Source organism: Sphaeramia orbicularis, chromosome 8 (genome assembly GCF_902148855.1).
Source record: "Sphaeramia orbicularis chromosome 8, fSphaOr1.1, whole genome shotgun sequence".
In the NCBI taxonomy this organism is placed as follows: Eukaryota; Metazoa; Chordata; class Actinopteri; order Kurtiformes; family Apogonidae; genus Sphaeramia; species Sphaeramia orbicularis.
In genome coordinates, this window is record NC_043964.1 from 12,255,578 (window position 1) to 12,274,938 (window position 19,361).

The 19,361-nt window shown below is 36.6% G+C and overlaps 1 protein-coding gene across 1 annotated transcript; it reads right to left on the reverse strand.

The window, feature by feature from the left end:
* Positions 1 to 56: 56 nt before the first annotated feature.
* tecra (trans-2,3-enoyl-CoA reductase a) lies at positions 57 to 17,749 on the reverse strand. Its single transcript, XM_030141746.1, has 11 exons — positions 17,041 to 17,749; positions 14,017 to 14,068; positions 13,872 to 13,916; positions 13,302 to 13,405; positions 6,100 to 6,215; positions 4,166 to 4,271; positions 3,949 to 4,021; positions 3,833 to 3,876; positions 3,335 to 3,392; positions 3,023 to 3,111; positions 57 to 934 (listed from the first exon to the last, which is right to left on the reverse strand). Exons 1-11 carry the CDS (start codon positions 17,206 to 17,208, stop codon positions 761 to 763), a joined length of 1,029 nt encoding a protein of 342 aa, XP_029997606.1. The 5' UTR covers positions 17,209 to 17,749; the 3' UTR covers positions 57 to 760.
* Between the last annotated feature and the right edge of the window lie 1,612 nt (positions 17,750 to 19,361).

Consider the following 19,361-nt stretch of genomic DNA (forward strand, 5'->3'; position numbering starts at 1 on the left):
GTTGTCTTTTTTTTTTTTTTAGTGGATAATTTTGTGGGCTGTTGCACCTCTGGGTCACCACAGGGTCCTGACCCCAAGGTTGAAAAACACTGCAGTAAATGTTTTTAACTTTCAAGCAAAGAGAATGATTTCTAAGCAAATCTTTTTTTTTGTTTGTTTTTTATTGCCACTTACTGCCTTTTGCTCTCAAATCTTTTTTTGTTTTTTTGTTTTTGGTTGCAAATCTATTCTATTTGATTGATGCATAAAGAAACAAACATCTCTCCATAGTTCGTTGGACAAATAATAGCTCTTCACCATGCTGACAGCAGTGTGCAGATGTTGTTTTCCAACGCCAAAAATCTGCTTGATCAGGAGCAGATAGAATTTTTCCTCACCCACAGTAGAAGAAAAACAAGAACAGCATACATTTTGTAATCCACAACTAATGGGGTTTACTGAGCGTTTACTGGTAAAAGTGAAGGAAAAACTACACAAACAGCACTCTCCGTCAAACATTTTACAGCTTAAAGTAGCAAAATAAAAAGGACATCCTATATTTTTCATCCTTTTGCTCTTTCTCACAACATAAATTAAGACTCTGAAGGCTTCCTCTGCCTGTGACAGTCCCCTTTTCTCCAGGTCGACACTCAGGATCACTTTTAACCACACAAAGAGGCTTGGTATGGTGGAAATCCAGCCGTGGTTGTTTACCTCAGAGTGGAGGTGTGTGTAAAGGACCTGGATGTGGCTGACAGTAGTGGAGTTTCTCTGCCAGGCTCTACAAGATGAAGGGGAGTATGGAGGAGCGCAGCGTAGGATAATCTCTGAACTCCTTTAAGTATCCGCGGTGTTTGCCTCGGGCCCACACAGCCATCTGAACGAAGGCCACCACGGTGAAAAAAGCCACTGGCACACATTGAGTCATCACTGTGAAGCCGATCCAGGCGCCCAGCTGTGACCAACAAGTTTAAAACACACAAACACACACACAAAAACCCACTGTGAGCTGAGGTTTAGGACACATGTGACCAGCAGAGGGCAGCATTAGTATGGATGGAATAAAGGTTAGTTTAGGGCTGAGCAGAAACGAACCCTTTCATGCATGAATGATGAGAACCTCAGTCAAGATATGAGTGTTTTTATTCCTCTCTAGCACAGGTGTCAAACATGTGGCCCGGGGGCCAAAACCGGCCCGCCAGAGGGTCCAATCCAGCCCCTGAAATGAATTTGTGAAAAGCAAAAGTTATACTAAAATTACACTGAAGATACTAAAAATCAAGGATACTACAATAATTTTAGGTGAATTCAATCTAAAATGGGTCAGACCAGTAAAATACTATCATAATAACCTATAAATGAAGAAAACTGCAAATTTTTCTGTTTCAGTTTGAAAAAAGTTAAAATTACACAAAAATGTTTACATTTACAGACTAGCCTTTTCCAAAAAATGGAAACAACCTGAAATGTCTTAACAGTACTCTAATTTTACCAATATTCTGCCTATTACTAGATCCATTGTGATCTGTAAATTATAATGCACATGTATAAATTATAAAGTAAGGCATAACATTGTGAAAATTGCGCTTATTTTTTTAAAAGAATTTGCAGGTTGTTCATATTTGATCATGTTATGTTGAAGTACTGTTTGTAGATGTAAACATTTTCATAATGGAATTTGACTTTTTTCACTCAAAAACATAGAAAAAACTTTGGAGTTGACATTATTCATAAGTTGTTATCCTATTATTCATATTATTTTTCCGGTCCGGCCCACTTCATAAAATATTAGGCTGTATGTGGCCCCTGAATTGAAATGAGTTTGACACCCCTGCTCTTTAGGCATAAAAAAAAACAATGCGATTGAAATTTTTTTACGAACCTATTTTTCATGGAGTTACAAAAATGTCCACTCAGCTGGACGCCAAGGATATTATCGTTAACCCTTTCATGCATTGTGGTCACTCCAGTGGACAGTTCTTCTCCGGTTGCTCTCTTGTATATTCATAGGTTTTGTTGTTTTAGTTCCATATGAGCCAACACAGTGGACACTTATGCAACATCCCATAATACACTGCAATTCATACCATTACTATAACTTTGCTGTTCTTGATAAACCTGATCTGCAGTAACGTGTTTCAGTGTAAATCAGTTATTTGTTAGACAAAAGGAGTTGTTTTTTGTATATTATATGAGGTAATAACTAGCATTAGACTCTGATGCTAGTTGTTGAAGTTGAAGTTGAAGTATGTATTCTTTGCACAGACAGTGTTTACATTTTGAAAGCCTTGTTGCATTTGAGAATGCATCCAATGGGGCATCACAATAAAATTAAGCATGATGTGTTAATTCCATGACAGGAGATATGTGATGTTACCTAAAATTAGTTTAATATCCCACATATATTGGCAGTGGTATCGGTAGATATCGGAATCGGAAATTAAGCGTTGGACAATATCAGCATTTTGGTTTTTGGCAAAAAAGCCAATATCGGACATCCCTAGTATTCATTTATTATTTTTCCTATGGAAGTTGTGACTCCCTGATCCTGCTGTTTGTGTTATGTATGTTTGACCATGTTTGTAGTCAAATAAGAAAAAGAAAGTAAAAAAAAACAAAAAGGAAAAAAGAATAAGAAACTTTGGATGAGTTTAACAAATTGTGCTTTTCTTTTCAGCAAATTCACACAAAACTTAAAACTTTTATACCTGATTAACATTATGATTTTAGTTGAACATCCAAGAAATGCAAAAAAAAAAAAAAATATATATATATATATATTTGCACAGTGTATTCATATAAATAGTTGCTGAAATCAAATTAATAAACACATTGCGTAAGTCATTTGTTACTTGAACAAAAAAATCCTTTATTTTCACACCTTAATAAAGCTAGTTTTTACTTTCTTACAACCAAGTTCTGATTCTCTCTTTTTTTCTGCTAACAGAGCTCAAACCCCCCCTCTAAATCTGAATTTCTTTAAAATCTTTTAAAGTGTTAAATCATACATGCATGAATGGGGAAGTGAGTTGTATTTTCTTACCTCATAGGTATAGTTCGGACAAGAAACCAAGAAAAAAATCCATGTGAAAGGATTCTTTGTCGGATAAGGAATCTTCTTCACTTTTGAACCTGCGATGATGGAAAAATATAAGTTAGACACTGCACTGCTGGGGATGCAAAGTCCTGTTTGATCAGAAACATCAATAATTAAAAATACATTCATTCATTTATTTGTTTATTTCGAGTATTTAAGAAAAACATGCAAATTCCAAAATTCCCAAATCCTTCATGTACACTCAAAAAGGAGTGGGAAGAAGAAAAACTTACTTAATCCCACCCCGTCAAACTTTACCTGGAGGTTTGAGGTTACGAAGCGCAACATGGATGGAAAAATTCCCCAGCTGACAGAACTGTGGAAAGAAATCTGAATGAAAACGTCTGAATGCCATTGGGTTGTTTGATTGAAACTCTGGAAAACATATTTTCAGTCAGAGTTATTTAGGGCTGGACAGTAAGTGCACAGTAGATGCTGTGAATGTTCCTCCAGGGCCAGCACACCCTTTTCAAAACTTCAATCAGTTCAACAAAAACATGTTCAACACATTTTTATAGACTTGCTTTTATGTGATATCTGTCCCTTTTTTAACTTTTTAATTTTTTAATTTTTAATTTTAATTTTTAAAATTAGATTTTTATCCTGTTGATTATTAAGTTGTTTCACACATCTCTCTTATAAGAGTTCAATTACCACCTTCAGAATATCTGTATGACAGTCATTTCCAGCGTAGAACAGGTGATAAATGGAGTACATTTGATATATTACACAACCCTGGTTTGAATTTACACTCACCAAGAAAATGTAAAATGCTGTATTCACTTGCTGCTGCCCGTAATCTGTGCAACAGAAAAATGAAGTGAGTCAGAATCCAGCTTTGAGTAAAAACAGCTGATGTGAGTCGCACTTACAGGGTGGGGTGTACAGCGGGTGGTTAATGTAGTAGGCCATCCAAGCTGCCGTGCACCAGTAATAGCCACAGTTCTGGAATAGAAGGTGAGACCAGAATAAGTCCAAGTGTCAGGATAGAGCTCCATATAGATTTGGTTTAGATGACTGGGAAAATAAAAAACAGCAGAAAATAATAAGGTGTCGTCTATCATACACCAAGAGTCAAAGCTCGCTCACTTTAAATATGTTTCTGAGAGGCATGGTCCCATGGGAGATACGATGGACGAACAGTGTCTCCAAGATCCTTTTGATATAGTGGAAGGAGTGACACATGCAGGCCAGGCTGCAACACACACACACACACACACTGTAAAAAATGACTGTAGAATTAACACCAAAAAGTTGGAAAATTGCAACATAAAAAACTGTAAGTGACAATACAATGCAAAGTTGTTTATTTGAAAAGATTTTAGTGTTAACGATTAAATCAAATGTAGCTGTAGTTTTAACAGGAAGAGTATGTGAACCAGAGGTGATTTCTCATAGACTATAAGGGAAGCTCAGCTACCCCTAAAATTACTTAAATTAAATGGTTAAATATGTTCGGTTGTGTTGACATTTCATTGACTACAAATGTGTTAGAACACGTTCATCTCACAGACGAGTTCGTTCAGAATCAGCTTTATCACAAATCATCAGACTCGATGTTGTTCACTTCTCATACATTCCCGTTGCGCTGTTTTCTCATTCAGTCAGTGCATTTGTCCGTAGACGCTCAGCGTCCATGCACTTCAATGGGACTGAGTGGAACAGTTTTTTTCATTGCCTCAAAACTGGACGGTAATTGGATAAATACTACGATTTTGTCCCGCCCCCGGACGCTCGGCATCTCTGGGGGTGAATGGAGCTGTGGGCGGAGTTCGGCCGGGCTGGACACTGAGCTTCCATGTGCTGATTGGAGGATCAGTCGAAAGGCTGAATCCCGTTTGATTGACAGCTATTTTCAGATCTCCTCCTTCACTGACACAGTTCAGTTTAATACCGTCGCACATTCTGCTGTGAAATGGAGAGAGAAACCACTACGAAAATACTCGTTCATTTCTTGCCCTGTAAATAAAACACACTCATTGTACTTCCTTGTTTCAATCTAACAGAATTTCAATGTTTTCTTGTTTACTTGGTATGATAAGGTCACTGACCATTTTCTTAAAAAGGAACGGAGGGACGAATTTATGTTTAAGTAACTTGACTTTTTTTTTTTATGTAAGCCGACAATGAGCTTCCCCTGTCTGATAGACGAGCAGCCGCCACTGGTGTGAACAAAACCAGATTTGTGTGTAGAAATGATGTATTTTTATTGTTTTTAGAAAATGAAACTGTAAACTGAAAAACAATGCAGTGCCATTTAAATTGCAAGACCATAATGTTGAAATAATGGCCTATTTGCCTTTTTTTTTTTTTTTTTATAAAAAAGTTATTTTTAAAAAAGTAAACATTTAACAATTTAACATTTTAAATTTGTAAATCAATGGGTTGGTAGAGTTGGTAGAGCGGCTCATCCAATAACTAAATGGTTGGTGGTTCAAATCCTGGTTCTGACTGTCAAAGTGTCCATGGAAGACACTGAACCTTAAACTGGTCCCAGTTGGACCTGGTGGATTTGGACACCATGAAGGTGTAGAAAATGTGCTAAATGTGCTAAATCCAGTGTTAAATCTACATGTTTAAACTGTTAAATCTACATGTTTAAACTGTTAAATCTACATGTTTAAACTGTTAAATCTACATGTTTAAAATGTTAAATCTACATGTTTAAACTGTTAAATCTACATGTTTAAAATGTTAAATCTACATGTTTAAACTGTTAAATCTACATGTTACTCCTTAAATATGTTTACAGTTGGATATGTCTTTTAGTGTTGTTCTGGTAACCACACCTGTGAGTTTTTTTCCATAAAAACAACAGGATTTTTTTTACAGTGTACGTCTTAGCCATGATTAATACATCGCCTACAGTCCATTACACTTGGCCCTAACTCAGTGTCAAATTAGCAATATGCTTCACAACTGTTTGTCATGTTGAGCGGGCATCTGTGCAAAGCCTGAGATTGTGTGAAACACAGCAACAGATCCCTCGACAACATAGCAACATACGTAACGCAGATACTCACTGCACAACCCACAGCTTGCTGGTGGTAAAGTCATATTTCCGATGGTAGATGAAGGGAAGACGGAAGTAGAACATCAGGTAGATGAGCAGTGGACCAGCACACTCTGTCAGGAACACCTGAAGGCAGCACACAAAAGACTAAGAATTAATAATAATAAGAAGAAGAAGAATACTTACTTCACAAAGAAATGCATACTTTTATTTTGGAAGAATGATTCCCCTCCATCTTTTAAGATTTTCCATGATCAGCTGTCTTCTTTTTTACCTTTAGAAAAACTGACTTTGGATAAATATAATGGTGGCCATCTCTTTAATGAATGTTGGTTGCCTTTACTCTCCGGTATGGAGAAAGTTTGAGTTTGTATGCCATGAATACTGCCCTACTACTGCTATTTATGTTACAGCAGGCATCACTATATTTATGGTGCTACCCTCATTATTATTATTATTATTATTATTATTATTATTATTATTATTATTATTACCTCTGCCAGGAGGTATTGTGATCACTTTGTTTTGTGTGTGTTTGTTTGTTTACGTGTTTGTTTGTTTGTTAGCAACTTTACAAGAAAACTGTTCCAACCATTTTTACCAAATTGTCCCCACAGATAGGCCTAGGCCCCGGGACCAACCCATTAAATTTTGGGCCAAGTAGGACAAAGTTCAAGGTCATAGCGAGGTCACAAAATCTCAAATTTTCCTATCTCTAATCATTGAGCAATTTTCAAAAATTCATAAAAAATTCAAACTGACTCCGATTAGCCTCCAATTTGATCCACCTGTAGCTTAGAACAATATCTTGTATCTGGCACAAAATTGTCCACATCCACTGTGGAATGTGGACTCTGTGGACATTTACATTTAACATTGAAAATCCCATTTACCACACATTTTTCATTATAACTCAACAAATATTGATTGGAATTGAATATAATTTGACATACACATGACTGGTACCAAGCTTCAACTTTTTCTGCTGAATGGAACAACCTGGAAACTGTTTAATTTAAAAAGAAACAGTCGATCCACACATGTACACCGTCCAAGGTGCTTGGCGGAGGTTTGCGTTCTCTGAACACTTGTTATTATTATTATTATTATTTGTATTTTTTTTTTTTTTTTTTTTTTTTATTTAGACCTTTATGTTTTTGGCCTGTTACTTTTGACTGTGTTTAGTTGGTTTATTCCTTTAGGGGTGGGGGGGTGGGAAGAGTGCACAAAGGAGAACTGCAAAATGTAAGACCCAGTATCACTATGTTTGTACTGTATCTGGATGATTTTCTTTTGTGAAATAAAAAGATATTAAAAATAAATAAATAAATAAATAAATAATAATAATAATAATAATAATAATAATAATAATAATAATAATAATAATAATAATAATAATAATAAATAAGTAAGTAAGTAAGTAAATAAATAAATAATAAACAGAGCTTTTGCCATCGCTGCCCCAACCCTCTGGAACTCCCTACCCCCTTCACATCTGGAACTCTGACACACTCACCTCACTCAAAAGCCAACTCAAATCTCACCTCTCCAGATCATCATTCGAAAACTGACTGCCTGTTCCACCTCATCCACTCTCATCTACCTTCTCTGTGTGTTTTCTTCTGTCTGTATTTGTCTCTGTATTTGTTCTTTGATTGCCAGTTAGTATTACGTCCGTATCTGTTTACCCGTTTGATGTGTGTTCGTCCCTTTGTTGTTTATTGTAAAGCGTCTTTGAGTTCTTAGACAAGCGCTATATAAAACTGATACAGTATTATTATTATTATTATCATTATAATAAAACAGCTACCACCTTTAGATGATTTGAACTTCTATAGCACAGGATATATTCCCATAGTTAGACCGGTACTTTGTCAGTTTAGATCCTCTGCTGAAGAAGGAAAACTGAACTGACCCCACGTCTCTGGGTTTCTAACACCTTTTCTTGTCAAATCTATTTCAAAGCACAGACTCCACATTTACTTCTGTGTTTGACTGACAATGATTCAGTGTAGCTATGATAGTGTATGATGTGGCCATGGAGTAAATTAGACACTAAGACCACTTGTAATACCAGCTTTACCACAAATGATACGATCAAGTGGAGCGGCACAGCTGACGGTGAAACTGATCTGTGAATCAGCAGCTCCAGCCCTGGCACCACAGCAGACCCACAGCTACTGAGGAGCTCTGGGTGGCAACTGGCACGCCTGCACCCCCACTGTCCAGTACAAAGACTGCCAGGGCACTGGGGGGGGGTCAGGGCGGGTAAGGACAGACGTCTCTGTTCGGTCTTTACTGATATTTATTTTACACTTTGATTAAGGTCTTGAGGTCTCCCTCGAAAAAGAGATTTCATCTCAAGGGACTTCCTGGTTACATAAAGGTTCATTCATTCATTCATTCATTCATTTTCTGAACCCGCTTTATCCTCACCAGGGTCACGGGGGTCGCTTGGAGCCTATCCCAGCTACATGGGGCGAAGGCGGGGTACACCCTGGACGAGTCGCCAGTTCATCACAGGGCTGAACATATAGAGACAAACAATCACTCTCACATTCACACCTATGGGCAATTTAGATTAACCAATTAACCTATCAGTGCATGTCTTTGGGTGGTGGGAGGAAGCCGGAGTACCCGAAAATAAAGGTTAAATTTAAAAAAAAAAAAAATTAATTAAAAACAAGTTACTGAGGCCAAACCATCACTCTGAGAACTAAAGCCAGCGACACTGTAAACCAGGGGTGTCAAACTCATTTTCTTCCGGGGGCCACATTCAGCCCAATTTAATCTGCAGTGGGCCGGACCAGGAAAAAAAAAAAAAAAAAAGGACGATTGCCAATAAATAAGGACAACTCCAAATTGTTTTAGTGCAAAAAATACCATTCAATTATGCCAATATTTACATTTATAAACTATTCAAACAAAAAGGATGTAAATAACCTGAAACAATGAAATTTGTTAAGAAATAAAAGTACAATTTTATCAATATTATGCCTCGACTTATTTCTCCATGTGCATTATGGGTCAGATCTACAAAGGCACAAAACACTTAGTATCAGATTGAATATTGTTAAAATCACACTTAATTTTCTTTAGACTTTTCAGGTTGTTCATATTTGTTCAGGTTATTTACATTTTATTGTTAAAGGATAGTTTGTAAATGTAAACATTTTCAAAGTTTAATGTTTTTTGCACTAAATCAAAGAGAAAAAAATTAGTGTTGTCATTATTTATAAGTCATTATGATATTATTTTTGAGATTGATGGCGTAACTTGCACTTTCCATATTCATCCTGTGGACCGGATTGGAACCTTTGGCGGGCCGGTTTTGGCCCCCGGGCCTCATGTTTGACACATGTGCTGTAAACAGATTCTACACTTTTCTAGTTTGTTTCAGTTCCTTCTTTCACCTGAAGATTTAAGTGTCGATCCATAAATCTGTGAGTTGGGTAAGTTTTAGTCTGTGTTTCACATTTTGTAGCTGTAAGTTTGCACACCTTTAGATGATTTGAACTTTTATAGGACAGGAAATAATATATTCACATAGTTAGACCGGTACTTTGTCAGTTTAGACCAGTGGTTCTCAGTCTTTTTCTGTCAGACCCCCCCCTTTGGAGGATGAAAAATCTCCAGGCCCCCCTCAACAACACTGTAACAGTGATACAATTATAACTTTTAATGAAAGAAACATCAATATCGTAACAATACTTTTTGATTTTCTGTGAATAACAGAAAACAGACTCAAAAACAGTTTTTACCCAACAGCAATAACCACCCTCAATGCCATAAACAGCAATCTGTAACATCACACATATGTACAGTAATGGAGATCGTGTAATGATTGAATGAATGGCTGTGTGAGTTTGTTTGTTTTTATTTTTATAATTATTTATTTACTATTGTGATGTTTGTATCTGTGTTGTTGTAGTTGTTTTTATTATGCACTGACTGGTGGACACTTTTTAATTTCGTTGTACATGTTTCATGTTACAATGACAATAACGACTATTCTATTCTATTCTATTCTATTCTATATGAATAATTTTTTGTTCAAATTAAAAATAGCTTAGATTTTTGCTAGAATAATACAAATGAACTCAACAAGACTGCTCCCTGAGAAAAATTTTTTTCCAGATAAAAATAGGAAAAGCGCAGTTATCTTACAACTATGACAATAAAGTTAGTTTTTTTTAACAACGAGCAAATGTTTGTAACAAATATCAGTGGTTGCAATGAGCCCGTTTCCACTGCACATCTCAGAACATTAAAGTGCAAACTTTAATGTCTTTAGTGATATTTATTTTACACTTTGATTAAAAACAAGTTATTGAGGCCAAACTGTCACTCTGAGAACTAAAGCCTGTAAACACACTGTAAACACATTCTACACTTTTCCAGTTTGTTTCAGCTCCTTCTTTAACCTGAACATTTAACTTGCAAGCAAAGAGGACTAATTTATAAGCAAAACTATCTTTTTTTTTATTGGCACTTACTGCCTTTTGCTCTCAAATCTCTTTTTTGGTTCCAAATCTATTGTATTTCATTGATGAATGAAGAAACAAATGTCTCTCCATAGTGTGTTGGACTAACTGTAGCTCTTCAACATGCTGACAGCAGTGTGCAGATGTTGTTTTTCAATCCCAAAAATCTGCTTGATCAGGAGCAGATAGAATTTTTCCTCAACCACAGTAGAAAAAAAATACAACAACAGCATACATACATTTTGCAATGACAACTTTGATATATGCAGAAAAGAGGCAGAGTGGGACGGGGTGAGTAAAGAGGTGGGGTGTAAGGCAAGTGAGGGGTCAGGGGGATAAACACCTGATGCAGAAATGGGGCCATGAGATTATATGTCCTGGGACAGAGGACAGGCCAAGCAGGAGGTGAGAGAAAAATGAAGCGCAGTAAATCGCCTCTATCTGTCCTAACAGGCTGATACCGGTATTTATATGTAAGAGTTAATGAGGGGTGAGAGAGAGAGCGTGTCTGTTTGTATTTGAAACACTAGGATGTTAAACGGCCACAGCAGTGATTTTGCACGTTTTCACTAAAGTATCTCATCTATCATGTAAACACTTTGTAAATGAAGATTCTTTCCTGGATAGTTGTCTGGCGAAAAACTAGATTTTTGCATATGCATTTATAATCATTTTTGAGATTTATGAGCTGCAGGGTTCTTTGGTTAAATCATATTCAGATGACTAACTCCAAGAGCAGGTTGATTTTCATTACTTACATTAAGAAAATTAGTTTTTCACATTGACACAAAAATGTAATATCTGACATATGCGCCTACGTCAATGTGGATGTTACCATTAATATAATTTATAAGGTCATGTGTTATTGCACACACACACCTCCTTTAGATAAATGAAGATAATGCCTAAGATATTAATTAAATTATCAAAGTAAACCTGATCTAGATGTTAGAAACAGGCATGAATATCAAATACCATTTCCAGTAGGGTCCATGTGTATTTTGTTCATATAGGTTTTCACTTTTTACACTTCAAAATCTATGTTATAAAAGGGAAGTAGACTCTGTGTGTGTGTGTGTGTGTGTGTTTTTGTGTGTGTGTCTTGGGCATCACACAAAATCCGTACAGAGCTGACTGCTGCAGTTTGCCATATTTATACATTTTTGGTCAAGGAACAGACTAGTGAAAACTGCAAGTTGATAGGACCAATACATTTGCAGATATTAGTAATTTTGGAATACAACAGCCTTATAATCATGTTGCTATGCCCAGAATGAGGTGAACACTTTGGCGGTGACTGCTGGACAAATGCGGTACAGCATATGTGAATGCACAACAAATATCTGTGCTGGGGGGCTAGGACGTTACCAATAAGGGTCAGGATGTGGATTTTAAACCCCCCCCCCCCTTCACATCCCACCCTCGGTAAGTAAGTAAGTAAGTGAATTTTATTAATAGATCAGCTTTCATAGACAGAGTCACAAAGTGCTTTAAAGTGCAAAATAGAATTAAAATACCATTTAAAAAATACAATGAAGTACAATTAAAATACGATAAATACATAAAGTGCAATCAGTTTGTAGCAGCCCTGAGTCAGTTAGGAAATTAAAATGTCTGTGGTATTGACAATGATGAAGTCCAGGATCTAGAACCCATGGGGAACCACGGGTCAAGGTGAGAATCTGTATATACTGTACATTTGTATACGGCAGTGGTGATTTCTCACAGACTGTAAGGGAGGCCCGGCTTCCCCTAAACTTATGAAAATTAAATGGTTAAATATGTACGATTGTGTTGACATTTCATTGACTACAAACACGTTCATCTCACAGACGAGTTCGTTCAGAATCAGCTTTATCGCAAACCAACAGACTCGATGTTGTTCACTTCTCATACATTCCCGTTGCGCTGTTTTCTCATTCAATCTCTGCTCAGTGCATTTGTCCGTAGACGCTCAGCGTCCATGCACTTCAATGGGACTGAGTGGAACAGTTTTTTTCATTGCCTCAAAACTGGACGGTAATTGGATAAATGCCACCATGTTGTCCCGCCCCCGGACGCTCTGCGTCTCTGGGGGTGAATGGAGCTGTGGGTGGAGCTTGGCTGGGCTGGACGCTGAGCTTCCACATGCTGATTGGAGGATCAGTTGAAAGGCTGAATCCCATTTGATTGACAGCTAGTTTGAGATCTCCTCCTTCACTGACACAGTTCAGTTTAATACCGTCGCACATTCTGCTGTGAAATCGAGAGAGAAACCACTACGAAATTACTCGTTCATTTCTTGCACTGTAAATAAAACACACTCATTGTACTTCCTTGTTTCAATTTAACATAATTTCAGCGTTTTCTTATTTCAGTTACATAATTTAATCATTTCTTGTTTGAGTTTAATATCATTTTGTAGATCGTTAAATCCATCATACTGTTGGCTAGGTCAGAGTGAACTATCAAGTCCCTGGAAAAGTCGCCTACTTGGTACGATAAGGTCACTGACCATTTTCTTAAAAAAGAACAGAGGACCGAATTTATGTTTAAATAACTTGACACTTTTTTTGATGTAAGCCGACAATGAGCTTCCCCTGTCTGAAAGACAAGCAGCTGCCACTGGTGTATGAAGAAAAACATTCTGAAAATACTGCACATTAATGACAGACATGTGGGATATATTCTTACTACAACACTAAAGTGTATTTTTCATTGTTTGTGTGTCGTGTGTGTGTTAACTCACAGTTCCCCATGTGAGTTGGGGTCCTAGGTCACTGAAGTAAAAACTGGCCGTAGTTCCCACAGGAAGTGTTTGGAGAACGTCTTCATCCCTCAGACACTTTGCCTCTGACAAACACAAGCATCAACAGCCATGAGCCACGACCACATGGAAATACAGTCATGGAAAAAATTATTAGACCACCCCTTGTTTTCTTCAGTTTCTTGTTCATTTTAATGCCTGGTACAACTAAAGGTACATTTGTTTGGACAAATATAATGATAACAACAAAAAATAGCTCATAGTAGTTTAATTTCAGAGCTGATATCTATCCATTTTCCATGTTTTCTTGATAATAACCAAAATCACTTCAGTTCTTACATCAATATCTATGGCATTGTACTGACAAAAACAGTGCTTTTAGACACTCCATGTTTTCTTTTCTGTCTGTTTTAGTCACATGACACACACAGGAGTTAGTACTGGATTGCATAACTATTGTTTTTGATGATTTCTGATGGTCTAATAATTTACATCACACTAACTTCACCTCAAATCCAGAAAAAACTCAAAATGTATTGAATGCAAACGTACTTGGATCCAAACGCAGGGACTGTCTGGCTGGATACCACTTTGGATCTGGCAAAAATCACAAAGAAGTTCATTCTTCTGTACAGATTTTTTTTTTTTTTTTTTTTTTACATAAATTTTAATTTTCCAACTCCGTAAATAAACTTACATGACTTATGAAACAAAGCCTTTATGTCCAGAATAGTGGCAGTCGGCTCCACCTGCACTCGAAATGTAAGAAAAAAAACCCACTCAGGAAAACATTACCATAACTTTTGTCTTCGAATGTTTTAAATTTACAGAAAACAGATGTGGTGTGTTTCTTTGCCACAGATGTTTCCACTTCTCAGGGAATTTGTTAAACTTGTATTTTCCCATTTTCATCTGTAATGTGTTCCCTTATGTTTGACACAACACTGCACATTTACACAAGCTGCTAATCGTGTGTGTGTGTGTGTGTGTGTGTGTGTGTGTGTGTGTGCGCACTGTAAAAAAAAAAAAAATCCTGTTGTTTTTACGGGAAAAAAAAAACTGGCAGCTGTGGTTTCCAGAACGATACTGTAAAAAACACATCCAACTGTAAACATATTTATGGAGTAACATGTATATTTAACATTTTAAGCACATAGATTTAAATGGTAAATGGACTGCACTTATTTAGCACATTTTCTGCACCTTCATGGTGTCCAAAGCACTTTCCAAATCCACCAGGTCCAACTGGGAACAGTTTAAGGTTCAGTGTCTTCCATGGACACTTGGACATATGGACAGTCAGAGCCAGGATTCGAACCACCAACCCTTTGGTTATTGGACGAGCCGCTCTACCAACTCTACCAACCCATTAATTTACACGTTTAAAATGTTACATTGTTAAAGGCTTACTTTTTAATAACTTTTTTATTAAAAAAAAAAAAAAAAGCAAATAGGCCGTTATTTCAACATTATGGTCTTGCAATTTAAACAGCACCACATTGTATTTCAATTTACAGTTTTATTTTCTAAAAACAATAGAAATCCATCATTTATACACACAAATCTGGTTTTATTCACATACTCTTCCTGTAAAAACTACAGCTATATTTGATTTAATTGTTAACACCAAAATCTTTTCAAATAAACAGCTTTGCATTGCATTGTCACTTACAGTTTTTTTATGTTGCAATTTTCCAACTTTTTGGTGTTAATTCTACAGTCATTTTTTACAGTGTGTGTGTGTGTGTGTGTGTGTGTGTTCTCTGCAGCTCAGGCATGTACTGTAACTGGAACAGAAAATTCCTGACAGATGAGGAGGGAATTCTCACCTCCTAACTCCAACCCCCGCTCAACAGAAAACTGAACTGATAATGGGTGCAGTTGACCGGGCTGTCTGCAAAGGAGATGATTATCTGTAAAAGTGCACCAGCTCCCACTGAGGAGTCTGCAGCTCCTGCACACACACACACACACACACACACACACACACACACACGTGTCCTACAAGTTACTGTTAGAACAGACTGTACGCTTTAACTCGGCTTCTTCTGTGGTAGTTTTTATTTTTATTTTTATGTAGGAAAGCTTTTGGTTAATGGGTTTATCTTTTTATTCATTTTCTAAAATTGTTCTCATGTTGTTTTATTGCACCCATTTTATGTACAGCACTTTATAAATAAACTTTAATTACTTCCTCGTTCCCAAATGATTTTTTCCATCTGTTTATTCATTTTTAATTGATTTATCACCATTTATTATCAGATTATACTCTGTAGTTTGTGGGTTTTTTTCCAGTATAACCATGTATTTTCCTGTATTTGTAAATTGAATAAAGTATCTATCTATCTATCTATCTATCTATCTATCTATCTATCTATCTATCTATCTATCTATCTATCTATCTATCTATCTATCTATCTATCTATCTATCTATCTATCTATCTATCTATCTATCGTTCTATCGTTCTATCGTTCTATCGTTCTATCTATCTATCGTTCTATCTATCGTTCTATCTATCCTTCTGTCGTTCTATCATTCTTTCTATCTATCTATCTATCTATCTATCTATCGTTCTATCGTTCTATCGTTCTATCTATCGTTCTATCGTTCTATCATTCTATCTATCTATCTATCTATCTATCTATCTATCTATCTATCTATCTATCTATCTATCTATCGTTATATCGTTATATCGTTATATCGTTCTATCTATCGTTCTATCCATCGTTCTATCATTCTATCGTTCTATCTATCATTCTATCATTCTATCTATCGTTCCATCTATCGTTCTATCGTTCTATCTATCATTCTGTCATTCTATCTATCTATCTATCTATCTATCTATCTATCTATCTATCTATCTATCTATCTATCTATCTATCTATCTATCTATATTTAATCTTCTGTTCATCTAGATGTTCACTAAAGCTCAGATTAAAGTTATATTTTATTATATCAGAAACAGTGAAAACTGAAGAAAAAGTGATTTTCAGCAAAGATACCGATAACTGAACATTAAAACAAGTGTCTCCATACACTGTCATGTGACTTTTATGTCAGTTCCAAAATGAATTTTTTCCTCTATATTAAATTATTTATCATCATTTATTATGATATTATCCTCCGTATTTTGCATTTTTCATTGTAAATCATGTGTTTTCCTATATATAATTTTCTGTTCATGTAGATGTTCATAAAAGCTCAGATTAAAGTTATATTTTATTATATCAGAAACATAGAAAACTGAAGAAAGGGTGACTGTTTCAACAAAATATGTTATTAATCAAACAAAAAACAAGTGTCTCCATTCACTGTCATTAATCCAACTCCATGGGTTTTACTTTTCAGTCAGTGTTGTAGAAGATGACGGTGTTTTCATGTTCACTGTGGAGCCTCTGAACGTCCAAATGGGTCATATCTGATGACCATGAAAAGATGACAAACTGCATTTTACACCAATTATTTACATGTATTGATAGGATTAATGGCTCAACAGGTATTAAATAGTTTAGATCAGTAGATGCTTCTGGTCTGTGATGGGTGTTTGGGTCTTTATGGGTTAAATCATGCACATTTAGGAAAGCAGCGGTAGGCGTCTAACTGCAGCAGCTGATCATAAAACCTATGGCATGTGTTTTCTGCAGGAGCTGCTGATATCTGTGACAGATCTCAGCGTGCACATGTCCTCTAAAACCATTATGGTGAATCTGAAACCCTCACCTTGTCCAGCAGCAGAAGTTTCTCCTTGGTTTTCAAATCCACAATCTCAACCTCAAAGTATACAATCCTTTTGGCCTTTTTCGGAGGTTTTGCTTTCGGCCTTGGTGCAGATTTCTTCTCAGGTTCTGGACCGGTTTCTTTCTTTGCCTCTAAGGCCAGCACATCCATATTTGATCCCAAATATCAACAGTCTGGTAAAAAAAAAAAAACTATAATAACCAGTGTGTGTAATGTCCGGTGCTGGTATTTGAAGACTCAACCTTCAGTTCTGTCTTCTGGACGCCCTGAATAGCCTTTCCACCTCCAGAGGAAGAGTCAGGGAAATACTTCAAATACTTTTTTTAGTTTAAGAGAGTGGAGCCAAGTGAGCAGAAAAGACCCGGTGCAGAGGGGAAAAGAGCTGCTCTTCAGGGTCGGCGTAGAAGAAGAAGAAGAAGACCTGAACCTGCTTCTTACCTGAATAGCAGCTTCTTCACGCTCCAGAGCCCCCCTTCATGTAGCAAAACGCACTGAAGACGAAACCGGAGAGCCCCAAGACATAATCCATAGAGCGCCATTTGCAAGGCTAAATATAAGTCGCCTGATTTGCTCTGCACTGGCTTGGTGTAACCTTGGGGAGCCACATACGGCCCTACCCTGTGACACATGCCAATGCGCTCCCGTTAGACCTACAAGACACATCTCCTGTCCGCTTTACTCCTCGCATGGTTACCCACTGACGGGCCCCCATTAAAAGCCTGATCCATGGGATGAAAGACCTCGACATGCCAACACATCCTGACCACCTGTGTGCTTGGCATTCTCCTCTCATTTTGACCTCCACCACAAAGACAAACATGTTTATTTCAGTGCCTGCGTGCTTTAAGGTCTGTGTGCTGAGTGAGCAAATACCAGTTTGACCTAAAATACTTCAAATAATGTGTGTAGGGAAGAGGGGAAAAAAAAAAAAAAATGCTGATTGGGTAAAGATCAGAGATGCCTTTCATCGGATCAGGTCAGCTCATCATTGGACATAGCCAACTGCATATCTATATTCTATGGTCTATTTATAACCAGGGGGCGGAGTCCAGAGCCAGCGTGCACCAGTATCACTGTTGGCATTCCAGCCAATCATCTGTGAGTCTTGGAGTAGAAAATCCTTCTGCTAAATCCTTACCTTTGTTTTATATTAGTTATCAGAAACACTACAATGCATTGAATTATGTCAGAAGTATATACAATGAGACAAACGTCTTTTTAACCAATAAAGACCCAGTGCTACTTCTGTGATAGTTCCCAAATAAATGTCTCTTTAGATTTCACCTTTTTTTTAAGAGAATTATGACCATTTATTATGTTATAACCCTCTGCATTTTGTGTTTTTCAATGAAAATCATGTATTTTCCTATATTTAATTCTCTGTTCATGCAGATGTTGGTTAAAGCATTGAACAAAGTTGAGGGTTATTATATCAGAAACAGAAACTAAAGAAAAAGTGATTTTCTCAGCAACTATATCATTAACTGAAAGTAAAACAAGTGTGTCCATCCACAGTCATCGATCCAACTCCGTGGGTTTTACTGGTGAATCGATGTTGTAGAAGATGACGGTGTTTCCATGGTAACCACGGAGCCTCTGAACGTCCAAATGGGTCATATGTGATGACCATGAAAAGATGAAAAACTGTATTTTACACCAATTATTTACATGTATTGATAGGATTAGTAGATCAGCAGTTATTAGCCCATAAAGACCCAGTGTTACTTTTGTGTCAGTTCCAAAATAAATTTTTCTTCTATATTTAACCTTTTTAAAATTATTTATCACCATCTATTATGATATTATCCTCCTTATTTTGCTTTTTTTTTACTGTAAATCATATGTTTTCCTATATTTAATTTACTGACCGTGTAGATGTTCGTTAAAGCGTTGAATAAAGTTGAGGGTTATTATATCAGAAACAGAAACTAAAGTAAAAGTGATTTTCTCAGCAACTATATCATCAACCGAAAGTAAAACAAGTGTGTCCATCCACTGTCACTGATCCAACTCCATGGGTTTTACTGGTGAATCGATGTTGTAGAAGATGACGGTGTTTCCATGGTAACTATGGAGCCTCTGAACGTCCAAATGGGTCATATGTGATGACCATGAAAAGATGAAAAACTGTATTTTACACCAATTATTTACATGTATTGATGGGATTAGTAGATCAGCAGTTATTAACCCATAAAGACCCAGTGTTACTTTTGTGTCAGTTCCAAATGAATGTTTCCTCTATATTAAACCTTTATTAAGCAAAATAAATTTTTCTTCTATATTTAACCTTTTTAAAATTATTT

Bases quoted from the DNA above. Each gene is read 5' to 3' on its own strand.
- tecra (XM_030141746.1), bottom strand. From the start codon at position 17,208: ATGGATGTGCTGGCCTTAGAGGCAAAGAAAGAAACCGGTCCAGAACCT. The intron at 4,022-4,165 runs GTGAGCGAGCTT...CTTCTATTCCAG, and splicing joins CTCTCAGAAACATATTTAAA to AACTGTGGCTATTACTGGTG. The intron at 3,877-3,948 runs GTAAGTGCGACT...TCTGTTGCACAG, and splicing joins CCCGCTGTACACCCCACCCT to ATTACGGGCAGCAGCAAGTG.